General features: G+C 41.2%; 2 protein-coding genes across 2 annotated transcripts in view; one reads left to right on the forward strand and one right to left on the reverse strand.

The window, feature by feature from the left end:
• Positions 1-7,417: 7,417 nt before the first annotated feature.
• tppp3 (tubulin polymerization-promoting protein family member 3) lies at positions 7,418-13,806 on the forward strand. The gene is made up of 4 exons (XM_084726366.1): positions 7,418-7,519; positions 12,099-12,299; positions 12,546-12,699; positions 13,192-13,806. The coding sequence occupies exons 2-4, from the start codon at positions 12,112-12,114 to the stop codon at positions 13,384-13,386; spliced, it is 537 nt and encodes a 178-aa protein (XP_084582492.1). The 5' UTR covers positions 7,418-7,519; positions 12,099-12,111; the 3' UTR covers positions 13,387-13,806.
• A 5,584-nt stretch (positions 13,807-19,390) lies between these two features.
• The window catches only part of LOC146332412 (transient receptor potential cation channel subfamily M member 1-like), a 37,359-nt gene continuing 35,493 nt past the window's right edge, over positions 19,391-21,256 (reverse strand). Inside the window, 1 exon segment of the mRNA XM_084723839.1 lies at positions 19,391-20,853. Within this exon segment, the coding sequence (XP_084579965.1) occupies positions 20,234-20,853 (620 nt within the window). The 3' untranslated portion in view covers positions 19,391-20,233.

The following is a 21,256-nucleotide window of genomic DNA, read 5'->3' on the forward strand; positions in this document are numbered from 1 at the left end:
AACCTAAAGGTCCAATATCAAATCAATAAATGCAACATGGAACACAGAATCATTATTATATTCATCATAAAATATATACATGAAGTAAACACATTAATTTAATAATTAAAACTTTATTATTTTTATTTATCGATATTTGTATTTTGATTTAAAGCTCTTTTTCACTGCATCTTCATGACGTGTTTATTTGACGTGTTCTCCTGTTGTTGTTTGGGTACCGCCCCCTCACTGCCGTGCTGCAAACTGCAGCTCAGGGTCTCATCATGTTAAAGGAGCAGTTCAACATTTATCATTCGACGTCGATAGAAAATCTGTTGCCCCATCAGATTGATTATTGTTGTCTGAGATTCACATGTTCAGACTGAATCTACTCATATCTGTACAATTAATCTGAAGCTACAGCAGCCTGTTAGCTTAGCATAGCTAACAGATGGAAACAGCTAGCCTGGCACCTATAAAACGGCGAATTGTTGTTTTTAGACATCAGTTTTTGTCATGATGAAACAAACAAGATCGAACATGTTCACCAGTGAGATTCAGAATCAGAGGTGGAACCAAGTCATTGTTTTGGAGTTTAAATACGAGGTTCAGCCTCATGAGGGCTTTTCATACTGCACTTAGGACCAGGCTAATGGAGCTGTTAGCACCAGGCTAATGGAGCTGTTAGCACCAGGCTAATGGAGCTGTTAGCACCAGGCTAATGGAGCTGTTAGCACCAGGCTAAGGGAGATGTTAGCTGTTAGCTCCTGGCTCAGGGAGCTGTTAGCCCCAGGTTAAGGAACCTTTCACACTGGCACAATCCTGGAACACTCCAAAGTGGGCTACCCCAACTTTAGCCTTGGACTAGCTGGCCCTGCTCCAGAGCAGGGTTCACCCTGAGTTTGTGGGGTTATCCCCTGAAAATTGATTAAGCCCTGGGCTTAAAAGTGCCAGTGTGAGCGGAGTAGTCAAAAGTTCACGTCAGTTGGTGCACCAACACACGATGTAAGCCAGGGCTAGTCCAGCGCTGTGCTTAGCTTAACCCTGACTTTACAATATGTGTGTGAAAAGGGGCTGAGTTAGCCCGGGGTTAAAGATATGCAGTGTGAAAAGTCCTCTTGATTCACAGAGGTACTATTAGCTGTTAAGCTAATGTTAACGTAGCATTAGCTATGTTAATATTATCACAGACTTATTGTTCATTGTGTAACTTCAGATGCTGAATGAAGTTGATGCTTCTCAGACTGAAGTTTTCAGACATGAGGGCGGGATCAGTCTGACCATGTGACTCTCAGAGAGGAAAAGGATTCACCTGAGCGTTGACCGGTTCCTGTCAGTTTCTCACTTCATGTGTGTTTCTGCTTCACATCCAGGATGTTTCAGCTGGAGATTCTTCTGAGATGCTTCTAATGTTTTTTCACTGTTTCAGCTGATTTTAACCTGATTTAACAATAAACGACAGAATCTGATCGGTTTCTTTTTATTTTGACGTCCAGCTGCAGCTCCTGATCCTTCCTGCTCGGGGTTGAGCTGAGCTGTGGGTTGGATTCAGATTCAGGGATGTTGACTGTTGCCAGATTGATCACTAGTTTAAAAATAGGTCCAAACATGTGAAACCTCCGCCTCTTTTCACATGTTTGGACCTGCTTTTCAATTGACAAGATTATGACAGGATTCATTTTTCACCATTTTCTGATGTTTTATGGACCAAACAACTGATCAGTTAGTGGAAAAATGATTACCAGATTGATCACAGTATGATCAGCTTCATAATAAACATAAAAATGATCCTTTAAGGTATATTTAAATTGATTAAAGAGTCTGCAGTGGAACATCTGACCTGAGAACTGATCAGATCTTCATCTGTCATGTTTCTGTTTCTGTGAGAATCACCAGCTGAATGGAACCACATGGTGACAAGGACTCGTTAGGGTTAATGAGTTCGTTAGCGTTACAGTCAATAAATCCACATGATGACATCATCAGCTGGTTCCTTACCCACACAGTTAGAGACAGACTGCACTGAGATCAGTTCTGCTGCAACATGAGAACTCATTAAAACTAAAACATCAGATTTATTATCAGGCTGATAACATCTGAGTGTGTGTGTGTGTGTGTGTGTGTGTGTGTGTGTGTGTGATATGTGTTGTTGCATGTCATCATCCCTCTGCGATTTGAGGAGGGGTTGTCCCGGCAACCAGCCACGACAACATCATAACAGCGTCAATCAAAAAGGAGCGGCAATGAGAAGTATGTCACACACACACACACACACACTCACTCTCAGGTCGGTGTGTGTGTGTGTGTGTGTGTGTGTGTGTGTGTCTGTGTGTGTGTGTGTGTGTGTGTTCTCTGGCAGCTGCCCAGTTCAGCAGCAGCTTCATGCTGTTTGATCTGAAACCTTTTGATGGAGGAAACAAACTCTCTGCAGTTTGATTGGTCCAGTTTGTTGTTGTCCAACCACGGCAACAGTGTGTTTGTAAACAGCTGTTAGCATTAGCATGCTAGCACCTTAACACAGTGGTTCTCAGACTTTTTCTATCAAGCCACATCCCACAATTATCATCAGTTATTAACAATAATTGTTAAAATAACTGATTCAAGTTGAGTTTTAGTAAATGAATCAGTTCCTCCATGTTGCTGCATTTCTTAGATTCAATCAATCCCTGTGAATTTTGCACAACCTCACAATTTTGTCTGTAACTTTTCCACAAATTGAACCATCGTTGTTACTCCCTGTGAGTTCCACCAATCACAGCAGTCCACTGTGCAAACATCACACGTCTACGTCTCAATGAATGACTCAGTGTTTTTTTTTTTATTAGTATTTTTTGCGTTTATGTTTTTGTTATTTTTTCAGAGGTACTGAAAACAACACAAGGTTTGTCATTCTTAGTGACATTTATCAATGCTCCGCCCACTTTGATTTTAGAGTTAGGGCCTATTGCATTTGGTCAAATTATTTAAATATTTTATTTCTTCTTCCCCGCAAACTTCAGTCACATTTTTGAGCGGCTAAATGCATTTGATGGAGCAGGAAACTTGGCACACGTTAGTCGTGTTGAAGTATTTTGTCTGATGTAGCTTTTGGTGGGAGGCACCAAATAAAAAAGCTGCACATTTGACAGACATGCACGAAAATCAGTACACATGTATCATTACCAGACACACACGAAAAAGTCTCTGGAACCATCATCTAAAAACCCAACAGGAAGTCGGCCATTTTGAATTTTGTGGTCTATTTTTATGTTTTCCATGTGTTGTATTTTAACAAACTCCTCCTACAGAATTGATCACACTGACTTTAAAATCAGTGTTATTAAAATGTTTGGTCAACGCCATGGCGTGTCAGTGAATTTTGATGTCTCGCCATGAAACACAAAATTCCTTAACTTTGGTGTAAATGATGCGATCAGCACCAAACTTCACACGTTTGATCAGAGTCCTGGTCTGAACATCTACATGACTGTCAGGCTCTTTAGTCATAGCTGCTTCATGTCTCCGCTCACACAGAGGGTCCGTCCGGTTCCGCTTGCAGCTTTAATTCTGTCCTTGTTTCAACTGACTTTGAGTTTTTGAAATACGTCCCAGGAACACGTCTTCATTTGAGTTTTTGTCATCATGAGGTCACTTAGAACTTTTAATTCTTTCGCAGTTTTCACTTAAAAAAAAAAAAGCCTAAAAACATCACAGTTTTTTGGATGACATCATGGAGGGATTTGATGAAGGGCAGCATGAAAACATTAACAATCAAAAATGAGCACCTGGGTTGTTTATTTCCTCTTCATAAATCACATTTATTTAACTTTGTTTCACTTAATTTTTTTCATCTGGTTGTCCAGTTTATGTTCAACTCAACCGCTAACGATCCGCCATCGTTACTATAACCTGTATGTCAAACAGTCGACAGCCTCAGAGTCGACGAAGGACGAAGGACAACGAAGGACAGAGCAGAGGAGTGTTAAACCTGCAGTCTTTCTAATAAATGTCAATAACAACAAATGAGTTATTTTCAGAGCAAATAAAAGACAAAATAAAAACATATAATAAATGCAAAAAAACTAGTGAATAATAAAACAAAACGTGGAGTTGGTTCGTTGAGACGTACATGTGTGACCCTGTGATTGGTGGAATTACTGCGGTGATTAACTACAATGATTGGTCGGATTTTCAGAACGTTTGGACAAAAGTTTGTGCAGAATTAACAGCGATTGGTTGAATTAGTGTAAATTGTTATGATTACAACATCTCAACTTCCTGCAGACGCTGATAATAATAATTATTTATTTTAATTTAATGTGTTGTATATTTACACAAACAAATACAAAAGTTTTTTTTAAATCTGTTACATCTAGAATTATAAGATTTATATGATAAATGAAGTATTTCACTGTGTGTGTGATTAAACGTGATCCTGTGAGCAGGTGGAGACAGTGAACAGAGGACGGAGACGTCCCCCGCTGCCTCCTGATCTCAGAACAGATTCATGTCTTCATGCTTTTCCATCAAATCAATATAAAAAGCTCCCGGCGGTCACATGACTCGGCCTCCTGGTCTCTGGAGAGCGTCCCACCCTGAGCGAACCACATGATGTCATTCTGAAGTCCTCCCACACTGACAGCTGCTTCCTGCTGACACAACAACTGAGGACATGAGGTCACATCCTGTTGTGTCCTCTGAGACACACACAGAGACAGAGACAGACAGGGTGAGATTTAAACATTTAGTTCAGCCTGGTTCTGCTTCTGAATTCTGTATTTTTGTTATTGTGACGTTGTCATAAACAGTAACTGATTACATGCAACAGGGTTATGTAATTAGGATACCAAAAAAATATATTTTTCATTACAGTTAAAGAACAAAATAAGTAATGAGATTAGAGTCACATTTAGTAAAAATGGGGATTTTTAGCAAGATCACAATTTTAAAATGGATTTTAGAATAAAGAATGATATGCTACCATGTGCAGTGTTCACACGTCTCACAGCATCACTGAGAGAAAACAGCTGATCTGACAGTCGCTTCATCGTCATGACTTTAACTTTATTTTGTCTTTAAATCAGAAAAGAGGAACAAATATCACAGTACAGTGACAGTCCAGCTGTGAAACTGCTGTCATCATCCAAGAACTCAACATTTAAACATTTGCAGGTCGGAACAACTGCTAACGTTAGCTGCAAACAACAACTGCTAATGTTAGCTACTCAGACCAACCTCTAACGTTAGCTACAAAGAAAACCAGTTAGCTAGCTAACCTGTCAATTCTTCTACTACTGTGAAATCTGAGGCGAGTATCTGGGATGTTGTTGGTAAAAACAGAGGGAGTTTATTTGAAGTTTTGATGTGATGAGAGAAAAGCTCATTAACAAAGTAATTTTAAATGTGTTAAATTATCACTAATTAAATGTGTGTTCACAAATAACAGAAGAAGTTTTGCTGCACACATGAAAAATAAACCCACAACAGACATAAAACACCACAGGAGACTAAACCGTCTCATCATACTTGATCCTGATTTGTCATTTTGTGGGTTGAAACGTGTATCCATCCAAAATAGTTTCAGTAAAGAAACACAGAAGAGTCAAACTGAACTGATGCAAACCAACAAACTTTACAGACAAATTAAATGACTTAACTTTGAGTCAACTTAAAAACATGAAAAGACTCAGTGAAGGTCATGTCCAGAATCACACCATCTGTCCATCCTGTTGTCGTCTTCCTGTCCACCTATACACAGTGAAGTACTTCCTGTTCCTACACATGTTGTCTTTGTTGTCTTTGTGTTTGTGTTGTCGTGGCAACAGCTCCAGATTACATAATGATGTGATGTGTGAGATTAGATATTTAAAGTCAGAGCTTCTGTGGTCTTCAGGTGAACCAGTCAGAATCCAGTTAGACCAGATCAGCAACTGGTCCTGAGTCTCTCTGTGGCCCCGCCCCCCTGCTGTATGACCTCTGCCAGGCGTGATCCTGGAGGGGATCATGTGTTTGGTCATGTGTCATGTGTGTCACATCTGTCAGAGACTGACTACTGAGCATTTCTTGCTTTGAAACTGCAGCGAGGCAGGAGTCTCAAAACAAAAGAGGACAGAGGACAGCAGGAAGTCACCCTGATTCTGCTCTGATGTTTACTGGCAGGAGGAGATGAGACTTTATGTTTCAAACTTTTGGGATTAAAACATTGATTCATCTTCACTCGTTTGTCGCCTCGACTGCAGCAAAGCAGCCAAACTTGCTTTAGGCTGTTTAGTCTCTCTGTCCATGTTGGCTGGTTACTGGAGGAGTAATGTAAGTGTATTACAAAGTCCTGCTCCACATCTTACGAAGTCCTGCTCCACATCTTACAGAGTCCTGCTCCACGTCTTACAGAGTCCTGCTCCACGTCTCACAAAGTCCTGCTCCACATCTTACGAAGTCCTGCTCCACATCTTACGAAGTCCTGCTCCACGTCTCACAGTCCTGCTCCACGTCTTACAAAGTCCTGCTCCACGTCTTACAGAGTCCTGCTCCACGTCTTACAGAGTCCTGCTCCACGTCTTACAAAGTCCTGCTCCACATCTTACAGAGTCCTGCTCCACGTCTTACGAAGTCCTGCTCCACGTCTCACAGAATCCTGCTCCACATCTTACGAAGTCCTGCTCCACATCTCACAGAGTCCTGCTCCACGTCTTACAGAGTCCTGCTCCACGTCTCACAGAGTCCTGCTCCACATCTACATCACACCCAGATGCACAAAAAAATCTCTTGGACCCACTGGCTGAACCCAACAGCAAGTCGGCCATTTTGAATTTGGTGGTAAATTTTGGCGATTTGTTTGTATTTTAAAACCCCTCCTACAGAACGAATCATAACGACTTCAAAATTGGTGTGAGCCACAGTTGGTGTGTAAGAGGTCCACTGTGCACCAGATTTCACGTTTGATCAAAGTCCCACCCTGAACACATCTACATGACAATCAGGAGTCATGGTCACCGCACCACCAACTGGCAACAGGAAGTAAGCTTCCTGTGCCAAACATCATTTGATTCACATGAAATTTTCACACTGTGGTCAGTGTGGAAACAGGAAGTGACATAGAACCGTTCCTCTGATGCCCAAAACACGGCATCTGGCCGCGGTGTCACGGCCACCGCTCGCCCTGACTGGCGCAGAGACACGAGGACCCGTCCAGTGCCGCCTGCAGCTGCAAGTTTATTTATCTTCTGTGACAATCAGTGTGAATAAATATTTAGATTTTATATAGTCAGTATTTATGTTGTAGAGGTGTATTGAAACACAGCATGTAACATCTGACCTTTGACCTTTGGCTCTGACAGGAGGACCAACACTCCTCCTCTCCTCTCCTCTCCTCTCCTCTCCTCTCCTCTCCTCCCTCTGTTTTATTGCCCTCCCCTGATGTGGGACAGGGTGTCGTCATGGCGATGGGATAAACAGACGATAACAAGCCCTCAGCACTGTGGAGCTCATTTGAATGCTGCGACGGCTGTTGAGGGCCAGAAGAAGAAGGAGAGACAGACGGAGGAGGACAGAGGACAGACAGGTAAGACTGCAGGACTGTCTGTCTCTCTTTCTATCTGTCTGTGTCTTATTACTTTGATTTACTTAAATCTTTCTATCATGAAATATTTAAATCCTGTCAGGTGTTTGTAGTCTGTTCTCAGCGACGTAAACTGTGAAAAAAGTTCTTCAGATGTGATAAAAGTGACAAAAAGTGTTTTTGGAGACTCTTCAGGGGACGGGCTGCAGGTTACAGTCAGTTTTCTGCTGACGTGCTGAAGTGAAGTGAAAAAGTGCACAAAATAAAAAAGTTTCTTAAAAAAACAACCCTCATAATAAATTAAATCTGTATAAAGAACCAACCTGTGCACATAAATAATCTTTATTCTTATTATTCAGATCGTCCTTCAGTTAACGATTATTTCTGTTCATTATTGATGATGTTCTCTGTCAACAAAAAAATGTCCCGGTGAAGGTAAAAGTCTCTTTTTAGGTCTCAGAGTCCAAAACAAACTGAGGTTTGTAGTTTTTTAGAAGAATTAAGAGTTTGGATGATTTTTGTTGGATGGACGGAGTGATTGTGGAGGAATGTGTGGAAGTTGTGTGACTGTAATGAATCACATGATCACTCCACCGTATCACAGGATTAATATCATATTAAACACTTTTTAGATTTGCTCCACCTCTCCTCCTCCACCTGAACATCTTCCTCTGTCCTGGTCTGTTTCCTCTGATAATCTGTTTATTGATGAATATTGATCAGCTGTGACTGACGGACTCTGCAGCTGTCAGTGGTTCCAACGTTTCTGCTGCTGAATAAACTAACAAGTTCTGCCTGAGAGAAATATTTTATGGACATTTCATATAATGTAACATGAAATGCATAACATACCTCACACATACTTAATGGACTGAACTGGTGTCATACAGACGACACAGTGATTGATCAGATCGAGTTAAATCGCAGTGACCTCATCAACCCCTCCAGGATTTTGCAGGATGTTTTCAGGATTGTTTCATTCTGAAATTTCTGATTTCACCGCAGCTCTTCTAGAAACTTGCGTGTTGTTTTTAGACTTTTTTGGGGGGAATTAAATTGCAGGAGAGTGAAAACTGCAAAAGAAAGTTTTTATTGGAGTCTTGGGATAATCAGCCCCTCCAGAATTTCGCAGGTTGTTTTTGGGATTGTTTTGTCCTAAAATCTCTGATTTCATAGCAGCTTTTCTAAAAATACTGCGATGCATTTGTGTTTTAATTCATTAAAAGTTCTCAGTGACCTCAAAACCAAAACGGCTCATGATGACAAAAACTCAAGCAAAATCTGTTTCATTTGCAGATGAAGAACCTGAGGCGTGTTCCATGAAGAGGCAAAATCTTTTTGGAACAAGCACAAAATTATAAAATAAAAGTGGGCGGAGCATCAATAAATGTCAATAATGATGACAAAAGCAAAAAACTGGTGAATAATCAAACAAAACAGTGGCAGTTCACTGAGACAAACGTGTGTGATGTTTGTACAGGGAACCGTTGTGATTGGTGGAACCTGCAGGGAGCAACAATGATTGGTCCAGTTTGCAGAAAAGTTTCCACAAAGTTGCAGGGCTACACAGAATTCACAGGGATTGGTTGAATTTGTGTGAATTGTTGCGATTGCAGCATCACAACTTCCCTTATATATATATATATATATATATATATATATATATATATATATATATATATATATATAATATATATATCTAATATATATAAATCAGATGGTTTGGGACACAACAATCCCAAAACAACAGCCTGTGTAATCCTGGAGGGACTGAAAAGATCAAATGTGATTAATTGTTTTTTTATTAATTAAGTTAATTTCATTGACTTTACAGAACCTGTAAACCTTTAACCACGAAATAAAATTCCTTCTTAGACTGAGAGATTTAAATAGAGTGTTTGGCTGTTTTGACTTGGATTGTGTGATTTCTCCTTTTATTTATTTATTATTTATGTTGAAATGATGTTTATGTTTACATGTGGATGATGCTGATGTATTTGTGCTCTTTAGCATCCACTACATGAAAACAGTACTTACTAAACATCACATAATTAACCATAAAATTTATGGATTTTTTTTTGAAATTTTAAATATATTACGTGGTAATTACCACCTTTTTTACCATGAAATTATTGGACCAAAGTAACTAATACTTTATACTTTTACTAACTCCAGTACTTTTACTTGTAATTGAGTAAAAATATTCACTCATTCATTCACTCATTCATACAATGACAACATCCAATTAAAATGCAGAGTTTCAACGACCAGTCACGTTTGAATATGACCACTGATCAGGACACGACATCAGGAGGAGACATGTGGTCATTTTTATTTAGCTCACGTTCTCTCTGATGCAAAATGAATCTGCTTTTGAAAAAGTGCTGCAGGAGACGAGTCAGCAGCTGTGGTGAGGAAACATGAGCCTGAATATATTAAATCTGAATTCATAACAGCAGCAGCTGAACACAGACTGTCTGTCACAGTCCTGCTTTTCTAATTTATTTATTATTATTATTTTTTTTTTTTATCAGTCAGTAGTGGACCTGCAGCTAAAAACACTGAAAACTGCTGATATACGCAAGTTTTTAACATTATCCACTGAACTCTCTGATGGCCTACGCTCAGTCCTGTACCTGAACACATCATCCTGTGTGTGTGTCAGTCTGTCTCTGATCCAGGACTCTGACCATCCTCTTAAACACAACACACTCTGCTTTGACAACTGATCCCACAGTCATGTCACACACGCACACACACACACGCACACACACGCACACGCACACACACACACACACACACACGCACACACACACACACACACACGCACACACACACCCACCCACACACACACACACACACACACACACACACACACACACACGCACACACACGCACACACACACACACACACCTGGTGAAAAGCTGCTGGACTGACATGAAGGACATGAAGGACCTTCCTCATCATCCTCTCCTGAACACACAGGTCACATTTCAACACAATGTGACGCTTCAACATCGACTAATCGATTATTACATTTCTCACCTATAACTATTTTATTAATCAATCAGTTTGGGTCTTTTTTTTTAAATAAAAAAGTCCAAGTTCTCTGATTTCAGTTTCTTAAATGTGAATATTTTCTGGTTTCTTTCCTCTGACAGTAAACTGAATATCTGTGAGTTGTGGGGTGAAGTTAGAGTGAAGTTAGAGTGAAGTTGGGGTGAAGTTGGAGTGAAGTTGGAGTGAAGTTAGAGTGAAGTTAGAGTGAAGTTAGAGTGAAGTTAGAGTGAAGTTGGGGTGAAGTTAGGGTGAAGTTGGAGTGAAGTTGGGGTGAAGTTGGGGTGAAGTTAGAGTGAAGTTAGAGTGAAGTTGGGGTGAAGTTGGAGTGAAGTTGGGGTGAAGTTGGGGTGAAGTTAGAGTGAAGTTAGAGTGAAGTTGGGGTGAAGTTAGGTTGAAGTTGGGGTGAGGTTAGGAGTAAGGGAGGTGAGGGATTTTATGGGGAAACAGTCTTCACACAACATCAGGAACCAAACTGTGACCTGCTGCTCTCCTGCTCATAACCAGTTCATAGCATCAGTTAGCATTATAGCTTGGCAAACGTTAGCATTTGTCTAGCATTACATACTCAGGTGTCTTGATTTGGTGGAACATTTGCATGTTGGGAGGTGAGCTCTGGTAGTAAAATGCCTATATCACTGCAAAAGAAAAGCTAACAGCTGTTAGCTTGTTTACGTTTCTACTGTTAGCCTCCCAGGAGCTCATTTCCTGTTTTCAGTGTACGCTGTTTGCAGCTCAGGTTGTTCTTGCATCCCGTGGACTTTAAAATGTAGATAGTGGACGCTGTGATACCTCAGCCAATGGCTGGACTGATACTAGCATTTTACAGAAGCCAGGAACGACTGGCAGGGTTTAGCCAATCAGAGGCAGAGATGGGGCAGGTCTCCCCACAAGGCATACTGGGAATGTGAGTCCAGCGAGTCAGTTTAGTCTGGTTGGTTCTCCACAACAGCATCAGAACACATGAGGAACACATTCAGGCTGGACTCTGTGTGTGTGTGTGTGTGTGTGTGTGTGTGTGTGTGTGTGTGTGTGTGTGTGTGTGTCAGGGTGTGAGACATGACCTCACTTTTGGTTTCTCAGACTTGTGTGATCACACACGTTGATGCAATCCCTAACACTGGTCGTCATGGTTACTGTCAGATTTTCTTGGTGCTGCGAACAGGCTCACCTATATGTGATGTTTTCTGTCACACAGACCAACCAATCAGAGAGTGAGTTTAATCTGGAAACTTTTTCTGTTGCAGCTTCTGTTCAGTGTGTAGTTGACTTGTTGAGAGTCTTTCATTTTGAAAGGTTCTCTCTGCCGTTCCTGTTTCAAGATTGTTATGGAATTTATCACCATTTTCTGACATTTTATGGACCAAACACCTGATCGATTGGTGGAAAGATTATTGCCAGATTGATCACTGGTTGAAAAATAGGTCCAAACATGTGAAAACAGGTGGAGCACACAGACATTCGTCCTCCACCTGGATGACTGAGAATCTTCACAGACATCTTCTCCCCGGTTCTGTTCTGCAGGTATCTTCCCATCATGGCGGAGAGTTCAGACATGGAGCAGCTGCTCACGTCTTTTAAGAAGTTTGCCGTCCACGGAGACGCGAAGGCCACGGGGAAGGAGCTGAACGGGAAGAACTGGGCCAAACTGTGCAAAGACTGCAAGATCATCGACGGCAAGAACATCACAAGCACCGACGTGGACATCGTCTTCTCCAAAGTCAAGTGAGTCTGAAGACGAGTTTCAGTTTCTGAGTGACAGCTGAGGTGAGAACCTGCAGAGAACATCTCAAATCAGGACTGTTTGATCTGGTTGATGGTTGGAAGATACTTTCTGACATTTAATAAGATGATTCATGGTAAAAACAAAAAGAATATCTTCAGCTCTGATTCACAGCTGAGTCTGAGTGTTTTGTCATGCGTTTGTGTTGTTTGTGTTGTTTGTGTTGTTTGTGTTGTTTGTGCGTGCAGACAGAAGACGTCGCGGGTCATCACCTACGAGGAGTTTTGCAGGGCGCTGGAGGAGCTGGCTCCAAAGAGGTTCAAGGGTCAAAGTAAAGAGGAGGCACTGGCGTCCATCTTTAAACTGGTGGAGGGCAAAGAGCCCACCAACGTTGGAGTGACGGTGAGACAGAAAACTTAACTGAAAAACTGTGTTCTTCAAACTGATCAAACTAAAGAACCTCGGTTACTGTGCAGAACCAGAGCTTTGAGTTGTGACACATTTATCTTTTCTAATCCTGAAACTCTGGATGTATAAAACAGTGTCATCTGCTTAAAAATGGACATAGAAGTGAAGTGTCATATTTTATCATAAAAGGTCTGATTGTATTTAATATTAGGCAACGTCATTTTGAACATTTAGAAACACTGATCAACATTTTCTGACTTATTATTGACCAAACAATGAATCAATTAGTGGAAAAATTATCATGCAATAGAAAAACAGGTGGAGCTCACAGGTGTACGTCAGTGCAGCCTTTTATATTTAAAAATCCTATTTTATTTTATTAGAATATAAATGTTGTTGTTGGTGGCAGTACTGTGGAGCAGCACTGTCAGCTGTCAGCAGAGAAAAGATCTGACGTGTGTCCTGTCCTCTGTGTGTGTCCGTCAGAAAGTGGCGAAGGTTCCGGCGGTGGACCGCCTGACCGACTCGTCCCGTTACACCGGGTCACACAAGGAGCGCTTCGACGAGAGCGGCAAGGGCCGAGGTCGAGAGGGGCGGGAGGAGCTGGTGGACAACACGGGCTACGTGGGAGCGTACAAGAACGCCGGAACGTACGACAGCAAGATGAAGGGGGAGAAATAGGAAGAAGCTGTGCGGCATTTAATGTGGACCAATCCCTGAACTCTAAACCCCGCCCCCTGAGCGTGTGTGTGTGTGTGTGTGTGTGTGTGTGTGTGTGTGTGTGTGTGTGTGTGTGTGTGTGTGTGTGTGTGCGTGTGTGTGTGAGACTGACACAGCTTCATGTTCAGTGTGATCAGCTGCACTATATAACAGAAACATGACCTCAGCCTGTTTGTGTCTGTTGTTCCCATCATGCTCTGCTGGCTGGTTTGTGGGTCATTTTGCCCTCAGTATTGACTGCAGGTGCAACGAGCTCCTGCTGCTCCTCCTCTCAGTGAAATGCAAACCTTATATTCTAAAGTTTGGTCTCCCTGCTGCTTTTTAATCGTCTCAGTGTCAAATCTGACTTCTATGTCAAATTGTTCTTGCTAATCTGATAGATGTTAATGAAGAGGGACCAAAATCCCAAACCCCGAAACCAGAACCTTTAATTATACAGCACATGGATGCACTTCTGCGCACACAGCAGGCATTTTTATCAGGATGGGGGACAGTTATTTTGGCATTTAGCAAACCTACCAACAGGTCAAGTTCAGAACCAAATGACTGAGGGTAAGAAATGTGATTAGTGTCAGTAAATCAGTCTGTGTTGATCTACGGACGCCTGTGGCTGAATCTTACAGTATCTGCTGTATGCAGCTGCTTTATATTTCATGAAATTCCTGCAGCACCTGAAGGCAGCACAATTGATTTGTTGTGACTGGCTGAGAGAGTATTTAATAATCACCACACCTGCTGATCCATGATCACCTTCACTCAGCTCCTGTCTGTTAACATTTTAGAGTCGATACATATATTCCATTTTTTCATTCAAGTTACAGACTTCTCTTAATGTTCATCAAAATCCACATTTTTAAACTGTAATTCTTATTAATCTTTGATTTAGAAGGACGACAGAGTCGACATGTTATGGTCGACACACATCTGATAGAAATATTATTGAATGAATTTGTCTAAAAATGTAAAGTTGACTGGTGAGACAGGGGTCCTTAGAGTATAGCCAACCCTTTTTATGCCTGATGAAATCATCTGGGACACAACTTTAAAGGGCCAACATTTTCATAAAAAATATATTTTAAAACAAAGATGATTATAGCAGAACATTTTGAAACCTGTGTTATCAGTACGTGTTATTAGTTTGAGTTTTAACACATTTTGAACTTGTTGTTAAATGAATTAGAAATTTAAATTAGAAATGAATGTCCTCCTGTTGTCAGACTGATCACAGTTGATGTCCACAGACGTATGCTCCAAAACAAGACATCTGAGGACGTCTTCTGACTTTGATCAACATGTTTCATTGTTTTCTGACATTTTATGAACCAAAGAACTAATCAATGGTGGAAAAATTATTGCCAGATTAACCACTAGTGAAAAACAAGTCCAAACATGTGAAAACAGGTGGAGCGCAGACGTACATCCATTTTTCAATTGACAAGATTGTGACAGGATCAATTTTTCAACATTTTAAAAATCGTTAAATTGTTTGAAGTTGTGAATTCTTGGCTGTTTTCTGACAGAGAGAAAGTTTAGCTTGACTGATGTATTAAACAGGATACTGGACCCAAAGATGGCTCCTGCTCACTGCGATAAGAACTGATCGCCTGGTGCAAAATCCAAAACAGTGGTGCATCGGACTGAACGTGTGCACTAGTGATTTTTAAATCTCTTTTCTCTGCTCGAGAAAAGTTTTTACAAATATCAAACCTCCGTGGATCAAAATTTCCTCATAACTCAAAACTGAGCTTGTTTGCAGCTCAAGGTGTTCTGTCTTTTGTAATGGTGGACTGTGAGGACAGTGATGCAATACCACATGTGACCACTAGGAGAAACTAGAGGTCAGGCTGAGCAGCAAGTCTAGGTTTATTTTACATTTACATCAGGACTTGTAGAAGAAGGAGTGATTTTCTTCACCTCCTGCAGGATCTTTGCCTCCCTTCAGCTCTCTGTCGCCCCCCATGAGGAGGTGTCAGTCTTTGTCCTGCTGAATGTCTTCATGTCTGTTACGGATCCTGTAGGTCCTCCAGGAGTTAAACCTCCCCTTCTGTCTGGTCGGAGCTTCAGTTTAAAGTTTTTCTTCTTGTTAAATTCTGTCGGCTCATTGGTTCCTCAGCAGGATCTTTATTCTCTGCTTCATGTTGTTAAAGTGTCCAAACCTCCACAGTACTGTCTCTGTCTCAGCTCTGAGGACATTCTGTATCTTTAATCTACAGTCCTCAGCTCCACAATCAGTTCACCTTCAACAGATTCTGATTCTGCAGCTTCCTGAACCCTGAAGTCATGATTTATTTTTTCATTTGTTAATGGAAACACTGTGCAGCCTCGTTCTTCTTCTGCAGCATCATTATTATAAACTGGCTCCATAAACTCTGTTTCTGTCTGTTTGTTTGGACCAGAAACTGGAAGTGACTTTATTGAATTAATAAAGGCTAAAAAAAAGATTTTCTTTGTTCTCTTGTTTCACTGTAGGAACTTTTCAGACCTGGTTTCTCTGGTGGAAACGTGGCTTGTGCTGGTTAAAACTTCTTTGTGCCTGCATGGCCTCATTATTTAAACTCTCAGAAGTGTTTGTTTTATTTTTAGTATCGGCTCAGAGATGATGGTGTCATGATATGGTCATGATGATGACGGGAGATGCAGCACCTGCAGACTTGATCTCAGAGCTCAGAAACCTGACAGTTACACCAAAGTTCTTATGAGATCACCTTTTTATTTCTTTTGATTTGATCACTGCAGAGATGAGACAAAGAACAACCAGAAAAACAAAAAGTCAAATAAAAAAAAAATATATCTAATAGCAGAATCAAAGAATAAATTAAATGTTAGTATATAATTAGACTTATAATGACAGAGCTGCATGATGATTCAACATTTCATTTGTTTCATGGAACCAAGACTCTTTCTGATTGTGTTTTTGTCCTTTAATCAGCCGTCTGTCCTTCTGTGGACAAAGTGTGCAGTTATTTAAAGGACTTCTTCTGTTTGATAAGTCTGACTGTCTTCAGTCTTCAGTTCTGCAGCCTCAGGGTTCATGTTCAGGGAAATCTCCACAACATGATGAGACACTTCAGTTCATCAGAGACCTGCAGGCAGGACTCAGGGCTGCAGAGACACATTATACTCCTGCAGGTTTCTGTTTTGCACTCAGTATTCTCTTTTGAAGATGCATGTAGATGATATTCATCATAAAGTCTGAGGTCATTTTAACATGATGAAACCTGGAGGTCACTTCAGGTCAGATTTTAATATTAATATTGTTCATAATGAGGCTCCATTGTTTTATTAGACTGTTAATCATCAGCTCAGGTCTCCAGGGTGCAATGACCCCACAGTGATGGAAGAGAGAGAGAGAGAGAGAGAGAGAGTGTGTGTGTGTGTGTGTGTGTGTGTGTGTGTGTGTGTGTGTGTGTGTGTGTGTGTGTGTGTGTGTGTGCACAGAAGAAACAGGAAGCAGATGTGTCTCCTTGTTGTCATGGCAGCCAGAGTGTAAACAACACAACAGCTGAGCTGCAGCTCTCTGAGTGAACAGTGTGTCCAGGTCCTGGTCTGATCAGATCCAGATCTGGGTGAGTCCAGTTTCCAGTCCAGTGAAACAGGTCACATCGAGTCCTGAACACAACGAGTGAGTGAAGCACAAAAACTGTCCAGATATAAAGACGTGATGTCACAGCTGCACCACTCATGTTCCTGTAGGTACTTCTGTTTCAGTGAAATAACTGCAGAGTTATTGATACTCCTGACCACCAGGGGGCGCAGTGCTGACCAGCATCTGTCTGTAAGCTGCACTTTTACTGGCTGCTGTTTGGACAGAAGGATTTAATAGAAGAAGACGTGCAGGAAGTCGGATCATTGAGTGTTGCTACAGTAAGTTAATCAATAATTATATGATCAACAGTTTGTATTAAACTGTGATGAAAATAAAGTCACATCTTCTGAAGTGTGTAGCGCCACCATGAGGTCAGGTGACATCAGATCACAGATCAGAGAACAGGCTGCGTTTGTCTCCTCCGTCTGCTGTCCTCTGCGGTGTCAGGTAAGACAACAAGGTAACGAGTAAACAGCCTGATCACATTTCAGTAACTGTAACTGTTATCGATTTGAGAAAAGTAATTAGTTACATGTGTAGTTACTGCCAAAAGTAGTGGAATTACAGTGAAACTCCTGAAAACACTGAAAATAACAGAATTACCCTTTTGTTACGTGTCAGTCAGGAAAAGAGCTTGTTTCTTGTTTTTCCCTCCTGTCTGCCCTTTCTCCCCTCCCTCTCCCCTCTTGTCTCCAGGTGATAATGGACAGGCTCCTCATTGGTTCCCTAAGCTTGGAGCTGTCCACTGGCTGACATGGGAGGGTCATCAGCTGATTGAGCTCACCTGGGCCTCTGAGCTTAAAAGCTGGGCCCTTTGCTCACTCTGTCTCTCCCTTCCTCCAGCTGGCATCCACCTTGTGGTCTTTTTGGGTTGTGTTTCATTCTGCGTTAGCTTTAGGTTAATAAATTATTCTTGTTTTTACTTTAACCCCCTGTGTGGACTCCCCTTCTTGTTGCATTCCTTGAGCCGGTTTGTAACACTTTAAAGAGCTGCAGTGGATCAAACACTGACAGATTAAAAACTGATCAGTTCATTGATGAGCTTTAATGTTGATAATAAAATCATTACAGGTTATCAACATGTTTATGATCTTTAACAACATATTTTACAACAAACAGTAAAGACATGATGTTTTTATCACATATAAAAATATACAACAGTCTGAAGTGAGCTGTGAATTATAACTTTAAATATTATAATATGAAAAAAAATCAGCTGCTGTTTGTTAACAGACCTACAGACACAAAACAAACCACAGACGACGCGGCTGAGTTCTTGTTGTTGTTGTTGTTGTTATTGTTGTTGTTGTTGTTCTGAGTCTCTGTGCAACGATGAGTTCAAGTGGAAACAGACACTTTTTGCTTGAACTCATCATTCTGAGGTAAATGTTGGTTGCACAGTGTGACGGTTATGAAAGAAGTTTATTTCAGCCTCTGTCACCATTTTTCCCTTCAGATGTTCTCTTCATTATCCAGAAAATCCTAGATTCTCAAACTGAGGCACAGAAACACTGGTTATCCTGTCGGTGCTACGTACGAGAAATATTTCTAAAAGATGAAATAAAGTCAAATATATAATACAGCAACATAATAGAAACTTTAATCTTTCCTGTATTTTCATTCCAATATCAGCCTGATCACAGGTATAAGTAGTTATGATCTAAACGGTGATGGTGAGACAGAAAGCTGAGCTCAAATGTAGAGAATAAAAATGAATTCTTCAAAAACTCTGCAACTGTGGGTCCAAACAGGATCTATTATGAAGATATGAAGAGGACATCTGGAGCAGAGCAGAGCAGAGCAGAGCAGAGCGACTCTGACAGCTCTGGATTATCATCAGGTGATGCTCGGTGTAAAAGTACAGACAGAACTAAATAATATAATAATAATAAATTCACTCTTTTTCTTCAAATGTTTCATCAACAGCAGTTTCCAGTTCAGCTCCAGTGAACATGCTTCTTTCTTCTCTCTTATTTCCAAAGTGCTGCAGGTCACAGGAAACAGGAAGTGACCTGCTGTTGTGTTCAGGTCACTTGGAAACACTAGTGAGAGTTTAAAAGTTGTGTTTCAACTTTAATGGAGAAAATCAGTGGGAGATTAATTGATGATGAGAATAATTATTAGTTGCGGCCTGACAGGACGTCGTCTTTCTGACAGCCATGACACCTCAGAAATGAAAGCGAAGAATCTGTGGAGTCCCGCCTGAGAAAAAATTCATGAACTTTGTTTCCTGCATTCTGGTGACTTTTAGATAACGAATAATGATGAATTCATAATAAGCAAAATCTTTCTTGCAAACAGATGCCTGCAGAAGACGTGGAACTGAGACTGAGACAGAAAATGAACATTTTACAAATGTTTTTTAAGGGTTTGCTGTTGTTACAGTCTGATCCTTTATTTTAAAGCTTTCTGTAAGAAGCAGGACTTGAACTTTGTGTCAGTATTTTTCTCTTCAGTTATTGTGTCTGGCAGAAAAAAAAACTGTATGCAGATTTTGTTTCTATGACAACAATATCTTGAAAGTACCAATGACAGCCATTGCTACACAGTGTAGCTCCGCCCCTTTGGGTTTCATGACTAGACTGCTTGATATGGACTCGACTCGACTGTAAAACTCTGGTTATCCACATATAATTACATAAAAATAACAAAAAAAGACTCAAAATGATTAATTACTTCTGTCATCTTCAAAAAAAAACATTTATAAATATTTTAGAAATACATACTGTTGTGTAATCTATACCAGAATAAACTGTTAAACTATAATCTATCAACCTTTTTCTCCACTAATCAATTATTTCTTTGGTCCATAAAATGTCAGAAAACTGTGAAAAATGTCTTTCAGTGTTTCCCAAAGTTTAAACTAACGTCCTCAAATGTCTCAATATTTTATCCACAACTCAGAACCAGAAAATATTCACATTTAAGAAGCTAAAGAATTTTGACTTTTTTTTTTTTTTAAATAAAAATTGACTCAAAATAATGAATTGATTATGAGAATAGAAGCAGATTAACTGAATAGTTGATTCTAATAGATTAATGGTTGCAGCTCTTCAGTGTTTGTTGTTTGTTGTTTGTTTGTTTGTTTTGTTGTTTTCGTTTTTCCGACTGTTCCTTCCTTTGTTGTGTGAAACTGATCGATTGATTTATTTAAAGACAAAACCACATTGGTGTCACTGGTTTTCTAAACATATTGATCCCAGCTGATCACTGTGCGTCTCCTCAGTCAGACTCTCTGGTCCTCGTCTGTTGTCCCTCTGTGGACCCGCTAAACGCAGACACCAGGTCCTTCACGCTGCCGGCTGAGCGCGGCGTCTCCTTCGTCCTCGTCTTCCTCGGGTTGATGTTCAGACTCTTGGAGCGCAGCGTCGGGTACGTCCTGTCCTCCTCCTCCTCTCTGTTACCATGGAGAATGTCCGCTGTCTCACCCTCCTGTACCCTGTCAGACGGCCTGGATGTCCTCTTGTCCTCCTCCACTGGCACTGTGAGACAGTGGGGCATGCTGGGAGAACGGGGGCGGATCAAACTGGTGCCCCCTCCTTGATCCCGGTGGGTGGGGCTTCTGAGAGAGGAAGGGGAGGGGCTGCGGGTGGGGGAGGAGTATGGTGTGACCTTTGACCTGTCCAGAGGGAAGGACGCTGCCGCCTCCAGCCGTGTTTTCTCTGCTGGCTTGTCCACGCCAGTGTCCGTCCCGGCAGGTGGAGGTGAGACAGGTGGACAGGTGAGGGTAGGCTTGTGGGTGGAGTCACAGGGGGAGATCAGGATGTCCACATTGGACAAAGACTGAGTCCTGTCAATCAGTCCTCTGACCTCCAGAGTCGAGCCGAACTCCTTCACATCACCTGAAACAGAAAGTTCACATGAGCTCACATCATCGACTCAAAGACATCGGGGACGAGGGTTTACTTCCTGGATGGGAACCCGTCCTACTCTGCCTCTAATTGGCTGGTAGTCATTATGTTGTTGGTTGGATTGGTTAGGTTTGGGGGATCATTCCTCCACCATCCTGGGAAAACAGACAGCTGCTTAAAGACATCTGTTCTTTGGTAACACAGTTTCATGGTAATTAGCTCCTAAGTTGCAAATTAATTTTCAACTGGCTTCTAACTTCTGCTGAACAGGCCGCTAAACCGAGGGGAGTCGTTGGACTTCTGCAGGACGGTAACATACTGGCCTGAACAACAACGAAAACTCGAGCAACAACGAGAACAAGAAGCCATTAATGATGAGTTAGTCAGGAGCGAG

This window comes from Lutjanus erythropterus, chromosome 1 (assembly GCF_056507025.1).
Source record: "Lutjanus erythropterus isolate fLutEry1 chromosome 1, fLutEry1.hap2, whole genome shotgun sequence".
Lineage (NCBI taxonomy): Eukaryota > Metazoa > Chordata > Actinopteri > Lutjaniformes > Lutjanidae > Lutjanus > Lutjanus erythropterus.